At 35.6% G+C, this 17,698-nt stretch overlaps 1 protein-coding gene across 1 annotated transcript in view; it reads left to right on the plus strand.

Annotated features, from left to right (window-relative positions):
- Window positions 1-17,698, plus strand: part of LOC306881696 (adhesion G protein-coupled receptor L3-like) — a gene marked incomplete at its 5' end in the record, with an annotated part of 194,108 nt that overhangs the window by 64,019 nt on the left and 112,391 nt on the right. The window contains 2 exons of the mRNA XM_079435914.1: window positions 3,415-3,524; window positions 17,100-17,114. Coding sequence (XP_079292040.1) covers window positions 3,415-3,524; window positions 17,100-17,114 — 125 coding nt within the window. The remainder of the gene's footprint in view (window positions 1-3,414; window positions 3,525-17,099; window positions 17,115-17,698) is intronic.

Here is a 17,698-nt window from a genome sequence, read left to right on the forward strand (position 1 = left end):
TTTACTCTAATCTAAAACAAATCCCCTCCGGCCCATGCTGGAATCTGATTAAACGCTGCGCTCGACCTCACCTGACCCGCGGCGAACAGGTAGTGTTTGTTTGTGTCGGACGGACGGACGGATGAATTCTGAGCAGATCAATCCTCTTAAACTCTGAGGAATAGTTCCCCCATGTTGAGTTGAGGGATGTGTGCTGGGATGTGTGTGTTTTCTCATGGGACGGTCCTGCATCGTCACTGGCTTTTTATACAAGTTTAATCCGTTGTCACGACAACAGAACATTTAGCAATTGCTTGACTATAAGATTATAAAGTTTTCCAGTTTTACATTTATTTAATATTTTATTTAATTATATGTATATTATGTGTGATGTTACACATTTATTTATTTTATTACTTTTGTTTTGCACATTTTACATTAGTTATATAATTATATGTAGATATATAATGTTTAATATTCCAAATTCTAAATCTAAAATTGCAGAAACTATTTTTTTCATATTTGCTTTATAATTATACTATATACTTTTTAATGTTTGTATATTATATGTGATATTACATCATTATTTGAATATTTGTGATTTGCATATTATTTTACTTATGTTTCTAAAAGTACATTTATAATGTTTATTATTACAAATTTTAAATCTAATTTGGACAAAGTTTTCTTGTAAGATTATGGTTTGGTTTAATCATAATTATATACCATATAAAAATAAATAAATACATTTACATTGAGTCATTTAGCAGATGCTTTTATCCATAGCGACTTACAAATAATATATGTATAATGTGTGATATGTTACATACTTATTTAAATTTTTTTGCAAAATATTTTTTATTAATTATATAATATGTATATTACAATTTTCCTTGTAAGGTTATGGTTTGGTAATTAATTATACTATATGCTTTTTAAAACATGTATATTATATCTGATATATTACATAATATTTACATTCTGAAAATTTTCCATATAATTTTTCATAAGTTTATTAATCTAAAACTGATTTTTATTTTCTTGTACGATTGTTTTTTTAATCAAAATTATATGTTTGTGTGTGTTTGCTAACTAATTATTTACATGTTTTACTTTTGTGCATATTATTTTGTTAATTATATATACACACATAATGTTTATTTTTATGCATTTTACATTTCAAATTGCAGAAAGTCTCCTTGTAAGGCTATGGTTTGATTTAATCATAATTATTATATATGCTGTCTTTTAACATATATGTGATGTTACATAATTATTTACATCTTTTTGGCTAATTTTGAATGTGAAGTAGCAGAAAGTTTTCTTGTCAGGTTCTGGTCTGGTTTGATTGTAATCAGCTTAAGCGGTGTGCTGGGATTCCTCGTTTAGACAGCTGAGTAAAGGTGTGTGTGCATAATGAAATGGCAGTAAATATGTTCAGGCTGATTTTGCACATGGGTGCTTTTGTCCTCTAAATATTAGTCACATTCACATACACACTGATACGCTTCGTACAGAAGCACACACACACACACACACCCCAGCACTCAGAAAGCATTTGTTCCCCCTCATTAGCCACATGCTAACGGTTCAATCAGCCGCGAGTGTCTCAGGTGCTGGGCGTTCATCACACGCTGATCCGCTGACATTACTCTGACATTGAGCCTCATGGAAGATTTCATCTTTAAATGATCGCCATGATTCTTTACAACTCGATTTGAATCTGTAATGTGGCGTATTTCCCCCAGAAACTGAATATTCAGCAGGAAATAATGTGAGGCAGGTCATGGTTGATAATTTATGATTGGGTCGAGTGATATGATGGTATAAAACACGTGACCAAAGTGTCATGTGCCACAGATTCTGCTGCAGCGTTAATACTGCAGTATATATAGCTGTGTTGTGATATCGACAAAGAAACATGCTATAATACAGAGTGGAATCAGTTTCAAACAACTCCAGATGATAACTACAGAAATAATACTTAAATGTGAACTGAATACAATGATTTCAGATATTTGATCGCATGTTAATTACAATTAAATGAAAATGTATTACAGTTTAAACATATATTAAATACAATTAGTTGAGAGTGTTTTTGACCTGCTTAAGTAGGACTTACATCTTTGTAATTTCGTAATTACTACTATTGTCTTTGAAACGTGTATGTCTTGTGTTTAAACATATGAAGTTGCAATTTAGTACATTTAAAATATATTCACTTTAAAAGTAATATCAAATAACACACTACAGTTAAAATGATAATCGATAACTTAAATGTGCTTTAGTGTGTTAGTCAACACAACAAAAAAGTGCACTTTTTTAAACATGATAAAAGATTATTAAAACAATGATTTAATGCACTTTAAAGTAAAACTTTAATTTGATATTATTTCAAAGGCCACTTTTTAAAAGTGTTTTTAGACACAGTCATGAAAGTATTTTTCTTTACTGTAAGGCACTTAAGTGGCCTTTTCATTAATATTATCTGTTATAGTTATAATATGTTAATGTAATAATATAATGTTATCTAAGTACAGTTTATTAAAACATACTTTTAAGATTTGTAGTACACATTCAGTACAGTTAAGCACACTTGAGTCACTCTTATGTTGTTCCAATTATTTATTTTATGGTGCACAAAATAAGATATTTGATGAATATTTCAGCAGTTTCTTGTGTGTGTGTGTGTGTGTGTGTGTGTGTGTGTGTGTGTGTGTGTGTATCCAATGAAAGCCACTGGGGTCCAAATGTTGCAGGCTCCAAAAAAGACTGAATTATAAAGTACATTTTTGATGAAAAATGATGACTAGAGTTCACTAATGCATCACAATAAAATGGAGACATTTATTAAGAAGTAAATGAGATTGATTTTAACCTGAAGTCATTTAACGTATGATTAAAATACAATTAAAACACTACATTTGTTGTGATAATAAAATTAAAATGCCATAGTTTTAGCTACAATCTAAGATTAAACAAAATTAAAAACTGGTAATTTTGCCGAAAATTACTTGTACATCCTACAATGCTAGAATGCAATACATAATTCAAAATATGAATGAAAAAAATCCTTCATATTAAAACAGTACATTGGGCGTGTTTTAGAGTGTAGATTCTGAAAGAAAGTACTGGTGTTCCTGTAAATCTGCTTGTTAAGGATTTCAGCACATCACTTGTTGAGACTACGGTATTCTGGAGGTTGATGGATGCTGTGCATGTTTCTGGATAGTTAAAAGTAAAAAATAAACCATGCTTACATCTACATGACATTCTGGTCATTGAACATGTGGTTCAGTTTGTCCAAAAATCTTAAAAAACAATGCATGTTTTAAGCTCAAACGGTGTACTTTTTGCCAACAAGCTCCAAACCCTGATTATGCAATAGTAACACACTGCTAATGATCTTTCTCCCCTCTGTGTGTGTGTTTTCAGGTGTAATAACCGGACGCAGTGTGCCGTCGTGGCTGGACCGGATGCGTTTCCCGACCCCTGTCCCGGGACATACAAATACCTGGAAGTGCAGTATGAGTGCGTCCCGTACAGTACGTATGCGTTTCTCATCAACACGTCTGTCTGTGATCGCTGTCTGATGAAAGCACTTCAACACAAACACACACAACATCTTCCTCCTGCAGCTCAGAGAACTGATTTATTCTTCTTTCTCCTGCAGTTTAAAGTCTCTCCTTCATTTGAACTCATCCGTCCCTATCTGTGTGTGTGTGTGTGTGTGTGTGAAAGTTTGCATGATGACTTTGGTTACTGGGAGCTCTGTGATAAAGTACGTAAGCGCTGCACTTTGTCAAAATGAGTAAGTTGCCAGATAGCTAATGATAGCGTTTGGCCATGATAGATCGGCTCTTCTATATCTTTAGTTATGAGAGCACAGTGTCGCATCCATCTGCCTGCAGGAATACCTGCGCTGTTTACTCTGTTGGCTTTTCCTTACGCTTGTGTTCGTCTTTACTGATAAATGAGCGCCAAGCTAGTGTCACTGTTCACTGAATTGAGTTTAATTGCTGCAGAGGAAACAATGACTGTTTCTCGCTTCCTGCAGCTTCCTCACTACTGTTCAAAAGTTCAGGGTCAATAAGAAATTAATATTTAGATTCAGCAAACACACATTAAATTGATCAGAAGTGACAGTAAAGACATTTAAAATGTTACAAAATATTTATATTTAAAAAAATTGCTGTTCTTTTGAAATTTTATTCATCTGTGAATCCTGAAAAATAAAATGTGTCACGGTTTCCACAAAAATATGAAGCAGCACAACTGTTTTCAACATTGATAATAATCAGAAATGTTTGTTGAGCAGTAAATCTGAATATTAGAATGATTTCTGAAGATCATGTGACACTGAAGACTGGAGTAATGATGCTGAAAATTCAGCACTGCATCATTACTATTTATTCCCATAGAAAAGTTATTTTTGCAATAATATATCATAATGTTGCTGTTTTTCCTGTATTTTTGACCAAATAAATGAAGCTTTGCTGAGCAAAAGCGACGAGTAATTCGCTTTTATATCCCTGATATTACTTCATGAAGAATTCTGTTTGGGAAATTTAAAATTGAATAGTAACATAAAAATGTACAATAATAAAAAAAAATAATTAAAATAATTAAATAAAAACAATTCTGTAAATAAATAAATTGGTAAATATACAAATAAATAAACATGCTACAATTAAAAAAAAATTAAATTACACTTTTTAACAACCACAAATAAACAAACAAACAAATATATTTTCAGTGTGGCATGTACAACATAACACTGTACACATGTGACAGTTTCTCCATCCTGTAAAGTCTTTTCCTCTAGCAGGAACTAGACTCAGAAGGCATCGATTGTAACTCAACTTTGATAGCGGTTTTGTTCTGTTTAGAGTTTGATAGATGAAGTTCTGAACTGTTGCAGCAGCAGGAAGATTCTTCAGAAGTCTCTGTGGAAGATGTTTTTGGAATGACGTGCCAGTATAAGTCAGAATGACGGAATGCTCACTTTTTGCGAAATGATCCCATGAATATCAAAGAGCCAATTAACAGAACACAAACGGGACGAGTCGTCTGATGGCTTGAGTCCTCACAGTCTCACTTGTGTAATTTAATCGGCGTTATCCAGAGGACGTTTGAGAGAGAGCGTTTATTTGTCACTGTCAGAGTGCATTCACATGTGTTTATGCAGGAGAGACATGTTGCCTGTTTATAATAATATTATCAGTGACAAATGCACCTCAGCGCATATTAAATCTGTCATTCTGCGGTTGCATGAGAGGAGAGGGAAGAAGGGTTGAAAGTGAGCTGAAGATCGGCTTGATGAAGAGAGGACCAGATACCGGAGAAAAAAAAAACGAGATGAATGAACTCATTAATGGAGAGTGAAAAGAGGGCAGAGCTACTAAACTCACAGCAAGGACAAATACAGCAGGCAATACCTTGCTTATGTTCACCAAGGCTACATTTATTTGATCAAAAATACTGTAAAAACTAGAAATATTATTACAATTTAAAATAACCGTATTCCATGTGAATGTGATTTAAAATGTAATTTATTCCTGGGATGCAATGCTGAATTTTCAGCCGTGTTCAGTGTCGAATGACAGAATGGAAGTGGGTGGAGCTCCTGAACCCTAGTGGGCGGGGCTTCTGAGGTCAGATGAATCTGGAGGCGGGGTTTTTTTAGCTAATTCAAATATACAATGAAGACATGTATTTATGACATTCACTGTCTTGTAGTGAAGTTTAACTTCTGGTCTCAGTTTGATAAAAGTTTCACTCCTCAGAGAAAGTCTAGAAGAGAGATGCTGGTCAGGAAGAGATTTTTGCTGATATTTTGCCGCGCAGGACGGTGGTGGGTATTGTGTGTTTGACGTGTGTTAGTATTCATAGAGAAAGACCACCAGTGAGTGTGTGACCGACAGCCGGTGTCTCTCTCTCTACACATCAAACACACACACCGGGTCAATGAAGGTGAGTTTGTGCTCGGGCTGACCCTGAGTGATGGACACTTCTGTTGATGTCTGGAGCTCAGGCTGCCATTATTATCTAGTTCAGCTTTGACCTTGAATTCTTCACACATACACACGCGCACACACACACACCCCATCATCTAACTGCACATACACACTAGCCCAGTGTCACGTATTTTAGAGCCGTCACTGCAATTTGGAAAATAAATCAATTAAATATTCAGATGTAACCTCCTTTGTATTCATTAACATTTTCATAAGTAACAGTAATTACACAATTTTTGTAACAGATTACAGGTAGATTAATTTTGTAATGAAATTACGTAATTGCGTCACATGTAGCTAGTTACTGCCCAACACTGGTGATTGCATGTAATCAGATTCCAAAAAATTATGTACTTGTAATTAGTTTATATTACATTTTAATATACATTTAACACTCATCAGACTCCATTACTTTTTTTATTGATTATACATACTATGCACATAATAGCAATAAATTATTATTCATTGAATGATTCTCCCTGATACATTTTTTTCATATTTTCCTTTCTAAAACATCCTTGCACATTTAACCACATTGCACATTTATTTATTTATGTGCAATCAAGTATTTGTATTTTTTAAGCATTCAACTTATCTCTTCTTCTTTATTGGTTGTAATAAAAGATGCTCTGTTTTGTTTTTAGGGTGACTTTTTAACATTCTGTCAAGGGTCTAGATGAAAAATAGGCTCTTTGGCTAATTCTGGCACATTCACAGCCACGTTTATTAATGTGCGTTGCTAAACTAAACTAATAAACCACCGGTATCACTTAAATCTGAGAGCAGAAGCTGTTCTTCGTTGAACGAGATATCCAGCCGCTGCTCTGTTCAGGTGTAGCACAGATATTTCATTAGCGCTTAATTACTGCTGCCTTTAAATCCAGATCCCAATAACGTGGTTTCAGCAGGAGCGGGACGAGGAGAGGCGTCCCAGCATGCATTGTGCTCGTTTGGTCTGAACAGAGAAGGAGGGCTGTATGGAGGAGGAGAGCTGATTGTTCTGGCAGGTTTTTCTGCACCTGTGTCTTTCTGTAATGCATTAGCTGATCTCGCTCTGTGCTGTTCACGTGTAATGTTCTGTCGTCTCGCCAAATGATTCGCCATCATCCGCTTTAACAAACAGCACCTGTGCTCAGTCTGCACTCGTTTACCTGTCGCAGGGTTACCGGGGCAACACAACACTGGCATCCAATCAGAGCTTGTGAGTTATTATGGTTCACTAAAACTAAAACCATTAGAAATAAATAAATAAAAACATTACTTGAAATGAAATAATTAACAAATCAAATCAAATATACAAAACTTGTTATATTATTTAGCTAGTAAAAATATGTAAAATAAAACATGCTAACTGAAGTAAAATATTAAATAACTTATATTAAAGCTGGTAAAATATGTCAAATAAAATTAATGTTAACTGAAATAAATGCAATATACAGAAGCTTATATATAATTATCTGAGTTATTAAACTATATAAATAAATATAAATTTAGTTTGGTACATTTAGTATACATTTAAATGTACTATATTTTTCAAGCTAGTAAAAATAAATAAAATATCAGCTGAAATAAAATATACAAAAATGTAAATATAGTTTATTAGTTAAGCTAAAAATATCTGAAGTAAATTTTAAAATACACAAAATGTTAACTGAAATAAATGAAATATAAAAACCCTACATGTATTAAGCTATTTTCATTCAATTTAATTTATTTTTACTGTATATACTAAAATAACTCAAACTAAAATAAAATGAATACAGACTATTTAAAAACATTTAAATTAAAATATCTATCCATCTATCCATCTATCCATCTATCCATCCATCCATCTATCTATCTCAGGGGAAGTCGTGGCCTAATGGTTAGAGAGTTGGACTCGTGATCCAAAGGTTGCAGGTTCGAGTCTCGGGCCGGCAGGGATTGTAGGTGGAGGGAGTGAATGTCCAGCGCTCTCTCCACCCTCAATACCACGACTGAGGTGAGACCCTTGAGCAAGGCACCGAACCCCCAACTGCTCCCCACAACGGTTTCCAACATTGATTATACATCAGTATATTATTATGATTTCTAAAGGATCATGTGACGCTGAAGACTGGAGTAATGATGCTGAAAGTACTGCTTAAATTAAATATAGCATAAATTACATTTTAAAGTATATTACAATAGAAAACTGCTATTTTAAATTGCAATAATATTTAAAAAAATAACAGTTTTTGATGAGCAGAAGAAACTTCTTTAAAAAAAATATATATATATATATATATATATTATAAACACAAAAAAATTAGTGAAATGTCAGTTAAAATTAAAACTTAATCATAAAGTATCAAATATAACAGTGATCCGGGCACAGGATCCAGTGGTTTGCTGATGTTGGCTCTCTTCAGCTGCTGCTGTGAAACCAGTCAGCGCTTGTTAATTACCCTGATGCTGAATGGCCTGTTAATCAGTGCTGGCAGTATCTGGACGCCATCAGGTGTTTATCATACGCAGGTGATTACAGGTATCGGGTGGCTTTGAATCCGATTAAAGCCAGAGCCAAGAGACCGGCGTGTTCCTGGCCGTGTTCATCGGTCCTCCTGCGACCTGCGAGGGCTTCAGGGTGATCTGGAGAAATCAGAGCATCCAAAGAAGCGTCCGCTGGGCTTTCACCCCAAAAATCACAGAAGATAATCAATGTGGACAGCGCTGAAGACCGCCGCTGCTGCGCTGGAAAACAGATTGCAGCTCGTCGAAATCATCTCCATCTCCTTTCCAAACGACTTGGCTCTTCTCAAAGCTTTTCCATCCAAGCGTCCACAGAGGACGCAGAAAATATCAGTATCAGATTATGGATGTACAGAGCCTGAAACCATAGCCTTGTGGGTTTATTAATTTGGGTTGTTTTTAGGTCAGTAATTAAATCATCGAGGGCCTAATGAGTCCCATGTTTCATCTGCTTGTCTGATTTCTCACCCAGAAGAGGAAACGGGGCCAGAACGGCAGCAGAGACACAACAACTCATTAACTTATTTTAATGCATTACAAACTCAAATCCTGGTTTTGTTGCTGTTTGTTCCTTAAAATGGTGCGTTTGGTCTAGTTTATCTTTCTTTTTACATTTACTGAAATAATTAATTATATCAATAATAATAATAATAATAGTTTTAATTACAAAAAAATATACGATTTTGCGGATCTCCCAACATTTCACATTCTCATGTTATGATACTCAGGGAGTATTTACACTCTTTCAGTTCAATAAGTAAACAATCAAATTCTATTTTCTTCCATTTTGAATGATAATTTTAAATTTCAGTATTGACTGCATTCATCAAGCTCAACTATTTAAGTCTCTTACTCAAGATATTGTAAGAAAAAAAACCCTACCTAGGAACTACCTTGTCACTACTGACAGCTTAATTGCACAAGTTTTATTACATTTTTAATTTGTTAATATTTACTGCTAAAAAAATGACACGTGAATTCAATATTATCATATTTTAATAATATATAATATGTTCTGCTCACCAAGGCTGCATTTATTTGATCAAAAATACAGTAACATTGTGAGCATTATTATTATCAGTGTTGAAAACAGTTGTGCTGCACAATATTTTTGTGGGAACTGTAATACATTTTAATTTTCAGGATTCACCGATGAATAGAAAGTAAAAAAAAAACAGCATTTATTTTAAAGAGAAATCTTCTGTAACATTTTAAATGTATTTACTAATATATAATTTTAACTCTTTTGGTTAAAAGATAAAACGCTGATCATTTGCAGGAAAGAAGAGGAAAACACAATTTTCAGAGGCTGTTTTGTGGCGTTTCATGGTGATGCGCAGCAGCAGGATTATCAGTGTTTACGTCAGATCGCTGTAACCTCGTTAGGCTAGTTCGCTTTCGCCATTACCAGGCCGCTTCAGAGGATTTCAGTTTTGATTCAGAGAGATTATTCACGCAGCAACACCTCACACTCACACCTGCTGTTACACACGGCCTGCCAACATGAGTGTGTGTGTGTGTGTGTGTGTGTGTGTGAGGGGATTTCATACACCTGACTGCTCTTTCTGTGTGGTTTTGATCAAGTGTGAAGAGTGAGATTGACCGGTTATGTTTATGCCAACTCACTCTCTTTAGCTCAGACTTTAGCTAGATATTTATTCATTTGGTTGTCCAGCAAAATAGTTTTTAAAGTGATAGTTCACCCAAAAATTAAAATGTGCATACCCTCAGATCATTCAGGATGTATTGAGTTTTTCTTCATCAGATTTGTAGAAATGTGTCTCTGCATCAGTGTCTCAGCAATGGATGCTCTGCAGTGAATGGGTGCCGTCAGAATGAGAGTCCAAACAGCTGATAAAAACATCACAATAATCCACACCACTCCTGTCCATCAGTTAACATCTTGTGAACCCAAAAGCTGAAACAAATCCATCATTAAGATGTTTTTAACTAAAATATGAATCCATAATAACGCTTCCTCCCGTGAAAAAGTGGTCTGTTCTGAATCAGGAGAGAAATCTGCACAGATCAAAACAGCTCTAAACCAATATGTGGGTGGATTTTGATGTGAGAGACAACAAGAGATGACCTTTTTCACTGCAGGAAGCATTATTATGGACTCATATTTAAGCTGGAAACAATGTTTTGAAGTTGTGTTGACTAACATACTAAAGCACATTTAAAGCACTTGATTATAATTTTAACTCTAGCGTGTTATTCAGTCTTACATTTAAATTGAATATCATTTGTTTAAATACATGACGTACAAGTTTCAATAGAAATGACATTAAAGTATATTTTAGTTTATAATTAATGCATGTCGGTGCATTCATCAGTACTTAAGGGGGTCAAAAATCACTCTAAAGTTAAGCTAATTGATATGAATAATATATACATATATAAATGTGAACTATAATACATTATAATTTAATTAAAAACCGCTTCAATAGTGTGTTCCTGCTAATACTAGCGTGTGCTCCAGATCATCTGCTGCAGTCGTTGTCTATATTCTGTGTTTGTGTGTTTGACTTTGTAAAGAGCCAGTGTCAAGCATTAATTGTTGATCCTGCAGTTGGGTGGAAATCACAGTCCCAAAGCACTTAATTTCCCTTTAACACGCACACTCACAAACCCTCCAGACACACTGCAGCAATCAAACACAATCACCGCCGTCGCCACAGCCATTCATTTGGAGATTTTTAAGTGCTGTCAGGCCTTGCGTGTCTTATACGGGTGCATCTCACCGTCGTCAGGGTCATGTTTCAGCCCAAAATAAGAATAAAGCACAAATGACTTTCTGCGTCAGGCAGACGCTTATCTGAAGCCATGTATATAACCATTCAAGCTGCATTTTCAGTTTGTGTGGGTGAAAATAAACCATGACCTTGTTGTTGTCAGCGTCAAGTTCTTTCATTTGAACTACAGAAATGAACAAAAGCATACAAAATACCTCCATACATCAAAATGTGTTACTTTTAGGTGTCTTTTAACATTTTTTTTTTTTTTAGTTATGCTTGTGATTTTTATTAACATTTGCATCAAATATTTAAATGCATTTGGTATTTATTTTAACTCAGCATACTGTAAAAAAGTACTTTATAATGAAAATATACACCATTATTTGTTTGCATTACAGTAGTTGTAATAATAATAATAATAATTATTATTATTTATTTATTTACTTGGGAAGAAATTTACTTAATTGTCATGAATATAATGCCTTAATGCAAATAATAATAATAATAATGACAACAACAACAATAATAAACAGTCAGTATTATATATAATGTTTAATATTATTGTTGTTATTATTATTATTATTAAATATGTATATTGTATTGTGATTTCCACCAACAATGTAATTTTGAAATTATAAATAAAGATGTAGCATGGAAAAAAATGCTGAAAAAAAAAAAATCACTCTAAAGTTGAGCTAATTGTATTTAATATAAATTTAAACTATACAACTTTTTGCATTTAATTGTAATTAACAAGCAATTAAGTGTTAAATAAATAAATAAATAGTTGGTTAGTTAGTTACTTTAAGCAATATGTAATGTCTTATTTCTTGGATTTGACTTGATTTGGTCTGATGTTGGGCTGAACTGTATCCTGGTCATGTTGTTGACAGCTGTCATGACCCTCTCCTCTGTCCGTCTCTCTCGCTCTCTGTAAGTCAGATATGATTGCCATGTATTGACACACTAGTTGTAGTGTGATTTCTTGGTGATTGACGTGTTGACATGGTTAAATTGAGGTAGCTGGAAGACACCTGGACACTTGAGTGTGTGTGTGTGAGAAACACCTGCAGCCTGTAGTTGTTAAATCAGCTGTGTTGACATGCTGTAATATGTTTACTCTTATCAGCTACACACACATTTCCATTCATTCATAATTCAGCGGCCGCGGCTCCTCAGAGGTCAAACAGGGAAAGCGCTTTAATGCCAGTTTAAGGCTGCTGCTGGTTTGAACTTCATCTGACAAGCAGAAAACGGCCGTTAATGTGGCTGTTTTCCTGCTCTTAATGAAGCGTTTCACTGTAATCAGGAGACTAAACACTTCTCTAATCAGCCGTTTAGCACTGACTCTAAATCAGTGTGAAATGCCATTCACATTTTATTTCCATAATATGATATATTTTACAGAAAAGCTGGATATTTGAAGATCTTGATTTTATCCGCCTGGGATTGATTGGATGATGAGAAGAGTCGGTTTGACAGGCGGTGGGAGAGGAGAACATTTCAGCGCTCAATATGCTAAATAAAAAGTATTGCTGAAAATAACACTGTCAATCTCACACCTTGTGAAAAAGAAGTGCACTAATTGTAGTGAATGTGTACTTGTAGTGTACTTCAAATCTTAAACGTGTGTTAAAAAAAAAAAAAAAACTGTGCTTGCAGATATCATATTAATTAAATAAAAGGTCACTTAAGTGACTTAAAGAGAGACACTTTCATGACTGAACACAGAAACAGTCCATCCATCTATCTATCTATTTTACTTGATGGGAAATGTGCTTAATTGTCATGTAGATACTGCCTTATGCTAATGCTAATACTTATAATGTCACAGTTGGTCACTGCAGGGAGAACGCAGGAGGCACGCGTAATCTTAAACCGTCTTTACTGACGAAACACAAGGGAGAATCCAACATGGAAACAGGAGCAAACGCACAAACTCAACGAATAGACCCGTCAGGGGAGGAATGAACACACAGGAACTAAAATACACTGGGTAATTAGGGAAACACAGGTGCATGGGATTATAATCAAACTAACAAGGACAGGAACAAGACCAAATAAGGCAAACAGGAACTGAAACACATGACAAAACGGGTCCAATTCTGACATTTCGCCCCCTCCCGGAAGGTGCGTCCTCCCACCATAGATACAACAGAGGGAGGAATGGGTGGAAACTTGGGAGGAGGCTCAGGACGAGGACGGACACCCGGGAGGGGGCCAGCAGGCAGAGTCCATGTGGGAGACGGAGGAGGGAGGAACCAGGGAGGAGCCAAACTGGACCCAGGCCACAGCCATAACTGGGGGGCCGACCAACAGCAGCAGAGTTTCGTTTAGTTTGGTTTAGTTTATTTAATTTGTTTATACAGGGACAATGCACAACAAAAGTGTGTGTGTGACATATGAGGACACAAATTTGTATAATGACATAGGTATTACAAGGAGAAGGTGATTTATGAGGACCATTATTATTGTCCCCATTTTTCAAAACACTTATAAATCATCCAGGATTAGTTTTGTTGAGAAAGTAAAAATGCACAAAGTTACCCGTAAGGGGTAATGTTAGGTATAAAGTTGGTGTAAGGCGATAGAAAAATAGGGTTTGTACAGTATAAAAACCATTACGCCTATGGAGAGTCCCCACAATTCACAAAAATAAACATATTTGCATGTGTGTATCAACAATTTAGTCATAACATACATACAAAAGAACATATTCAGAAAGGATAGGTATTAAAAACATGGCAGGCAGTAATAAATATTTTTTACTTGAGTAAATATTTCTTCAAGTACTTTTACTTTTACTCGAGTACAGTTTTTGGTTACTCTACCCACCTCTGATGGCAACCTGCTGGTCCTCACTTTGGTGACCTTTGAGTTTTAGGGCTTTTCTGATGGCTCACAACAATAAGCTCCGCCCACATGCCAACGTGAACCAATCAGAATCAGTTGCCCTGCAGAGCTGCCTGTACAGATGCTATTTAAGGCATCAGACATGCGTTATACACATCTGGCAACCTGGGGCCGTGCATTATCATGCTGTAACATGAGGTGATGGTCGTGGATGAATGGCACAACAATGGGCCTCAGCATCTCGACACGGTATCTCTGTGCATTCAAAATGCTATCAGTAAAATGCACTTGTGTTCGTGGTCCATAACATATGCCTGCCCATACCATAACCCCACCGCCACCATGGGCCACTCGATCCACAACGTTGACATCAGCAAATCGCTCACCCACACGACACCATACACGCTGTCTGCCATCTGCCCTGTACAGTGAAAACCATGATTCATCTGTGAAGAGAACACCTCTCCAAAGTGCCAGACGCCATCGAATGTGAGCATTTTCCCACTCAAATCGGTTACGATGACGAACTTCAGTCAGGTCGAGACCCCGATGAGGACGACGAGCATGCAGATGAGCTTCCCTGAGACAGCAGCTGTCCAGGTGGCTGGTCTCAGACGATGTTGGAGGTGAAGATGCTGGATGTGGAGGTCCTGGGCTGGTGTGGTTACACGTGGTCTGCGGTTGTGAGGCTGGTTGGATGTACTGCCAAATTCTCTGAAATGCCTTTGGAGACAACTTATGGTAGAGAAATGAAGATTCAATTCACGGGCAATAGCTCTGGTGGACATTCCTGCAGTCAGCATGCCATTTGCTCCCTCAAAACTTGCGACATCTGTGGCATCTGTGTGATAAAACAGCACATTTTAGAGTGGCCTTTTATTGTGGCCAGCCTAAGGCACACCTGTGCAATAATCATGCTGTCTAATCAGCATCTTGATATGCCACACCTGTGAGGTGGATGGATTACCTCAGCAAAGGAGAAGTGCTCACTAACACAGATTTAGACAGATTTGTGAACAAAATTTGAGAGAAATAAGCCTTTTGTGTACATAGAAAAAGTCTAAGATCTTTGAGCTCAGCTCATGAAAAATGGGGGCAAAAACAAAAGTGCTGTGTTTATAATTTTGTTCAGTGTAGTTATTTTCACATTTTATGCTGTTGGATTTATAATTAGACATGAAAAAAATATATTATAACATAAAAAAAAAACAACTTTTTATCAAAGTTCAGCAGTGTTTTGTACCGAATTATGAAGAGTCTGAAAAGTTTTGCTTTTCTCCTAATGTGACTAGTTGAGCAGTCCTGATTGATTATCATATGTTGAGGTCATTTAAATTATAAACAACAACAAAAACCTTCTTTATTTTTAACAAATAATATTTTGATGAATTATTTTATTAAAGACATTTGTCAAATGTAGCTCATCAGAATCAGGGGTTCGATCGAAAAATGTAGGCCTGTATGTTAAATGCAATGCAGTTTGCTCTGGATAAAAGATAAATGTAGAACCCTTGAGCATATCTGATCATTGGATTGAGTGATTTTTTTGAAGCACAGATTTTGTTTGGAAGGATGAAAAAACAGTGTTTTTTGTCAGTTATTTTATAAGTTATTAAATCAAATACAGATAGAGAAGCACAGTAAAATGACATTTATTTGAATGTATTTGTGAGAGTGCGATTGCGTGTGAATTAGTCCTGCCTGTCTACGTCTCTCTACTAATAGTGAAGCTGTGGGTTTTGATTACTTAAAAGCACAATGCAATTTTAGCTAGGCTATAATTTTTCTAAGCAAATTTATTGCTAAATCACAGGGCAGTGTGTTTATTTTTGTGTTTATGTGTGTGAGTGATACGTTATAGATCTGTATGTGTGTGCATGCTTCAATCCTTGTAGGCAGTACTAGTTTAGGACGGCTATTGTGCTGGGGATTGAGCGGTAGTGGAGCAAAAAACACAATTCTACAACTTTCAAAAGATCTCCACTCCAGTCAGAATCACGCTGCTCCGCTATCACTGCACTTCCATCCCATTCTCTGCTTCGGGGTGGAAAAGCTCATTTTTAGGGTGGCACCCTTGTGGACACGCCACTGGTCAGTTAGATATAAACATACATTTATTTGAAATGCACGGCTCATAAGGTTTTGTTGAGATGTGATTTGTTCTGTTTGGACGCTAGCCAAATCCACTTTGTATCAATTTAATGTGTCCTCGTAAGAGTCGAACTGAAAAAAAAAGAGAAAAAATCTTTAGAAAGACGTTATAAATGTGTGTTTGTTTAATTAAAACAATCGTATAATATAAAATGATCTGTATAAGCATTTAAAATGATTTTTATTTTAGCATAGCATAACCAAAAGAAGACATCCCGAAAGTGAGTTTTTTGTTTGTCCTCAAACTGTAGTTATGTCAACACCACACACACACACACACACAAATTACTGTATGAATGTTTTTCATAAACCGATTTATGTGATAAATGATGTGACGTGTCATTATGTCTCGCTGTTTGATTTAATGTCTGTCATTGCTGAATTCCCTGTTATATCTCACAACTGTCTTAATCATTTACTGCTTCAACTAGTTTTATTTCTCTCTCTGTCTCTCTCTCTCTCTCTCTCTTTCACACACACACACACACAATAATCTGAGCTCTTGTGTTTCTCCACAGGTCTCTGCAGGAAGGTTTGCTTCTTCACAAACATGTTTTATCTCTTGTATTTAGTCGGGTGCACGTTGTGTGAGTTTTTCCGTCTTAAACACGTTTTGTTTATCTGCTCGCTTGAGTTTGAGTAAACGCTGTGAGTTTGGACCAAACTCAGAGCTGATATGTTCATCATACAGTCAGACAGACGTTGATCAGAAATAACGGGCGGAAATCACACAGTTTGCACTCGACTTCATTGTGACACAAGAGCAGATGCTTGTTCCTCAGGTTGTTCTGGAGAAGAGGAGCATGTTGATTATTTCATTGCTCTGATTTTTTCTCTTTGTCTCTGTTTTTCTCCTCCATGCCTAAAATAGAGGTGGAACAGAAAGGTAAAGACGTGTTTCTTTCACCCCGTATAGCTTTCTGCCAACATGTTTAACATTTTCTCAAGTAAACCATCATACATTTATTCATGCCTGAGAGGTTATTTTGACACTGGCTTCTTTGTGATATTTAAAGACACCACTGTGGCACTCTGTGTGTCTGTTAATATTATATTTGATTGGAGGAAATGTTATGTATGTGGTGGAGATGGTGTTGTGGTGGGCTCAAGTTTTCTCGTGGTCTTTAGCTTCATTTCAGTTCATAAGTGTTATAATGCTCTTCTCATGTGCTGCTCAAACAACAGAAAAACAGCATTTTATTGGATGAAGATGAGTGCAATGTGATGCCATCAATTTTGTGGAAAAACTATACATTTTAAAGGTGTATATCTGCTGCAAGATATCATTTAATATTGTTTTATGTTTTGCAAACAACCAAACAAACACAATAAATATTTGAACACATATGCATCTTTAAAATGTAAAATAAAATACATTCATTCATTCATTCATGCAATTAATAAATAAATGCATGCATTATAGATTACCTTAAAGCAGGAATGGACTAAAAAGCACAAAACTACACAAAT

This window comes from Barbus barbus (assembly GCF_936440315.1).
Source record: "Barbus barbus genome assembly, chromosome: 2".
Classification (NCBI taxonomy): domain Eukaryota; kingdom Metazoa; phylum Chordata; class Actinopteri; order Cypriniformes; family Cyprinidae; genus Barbus; species Barbus barbus.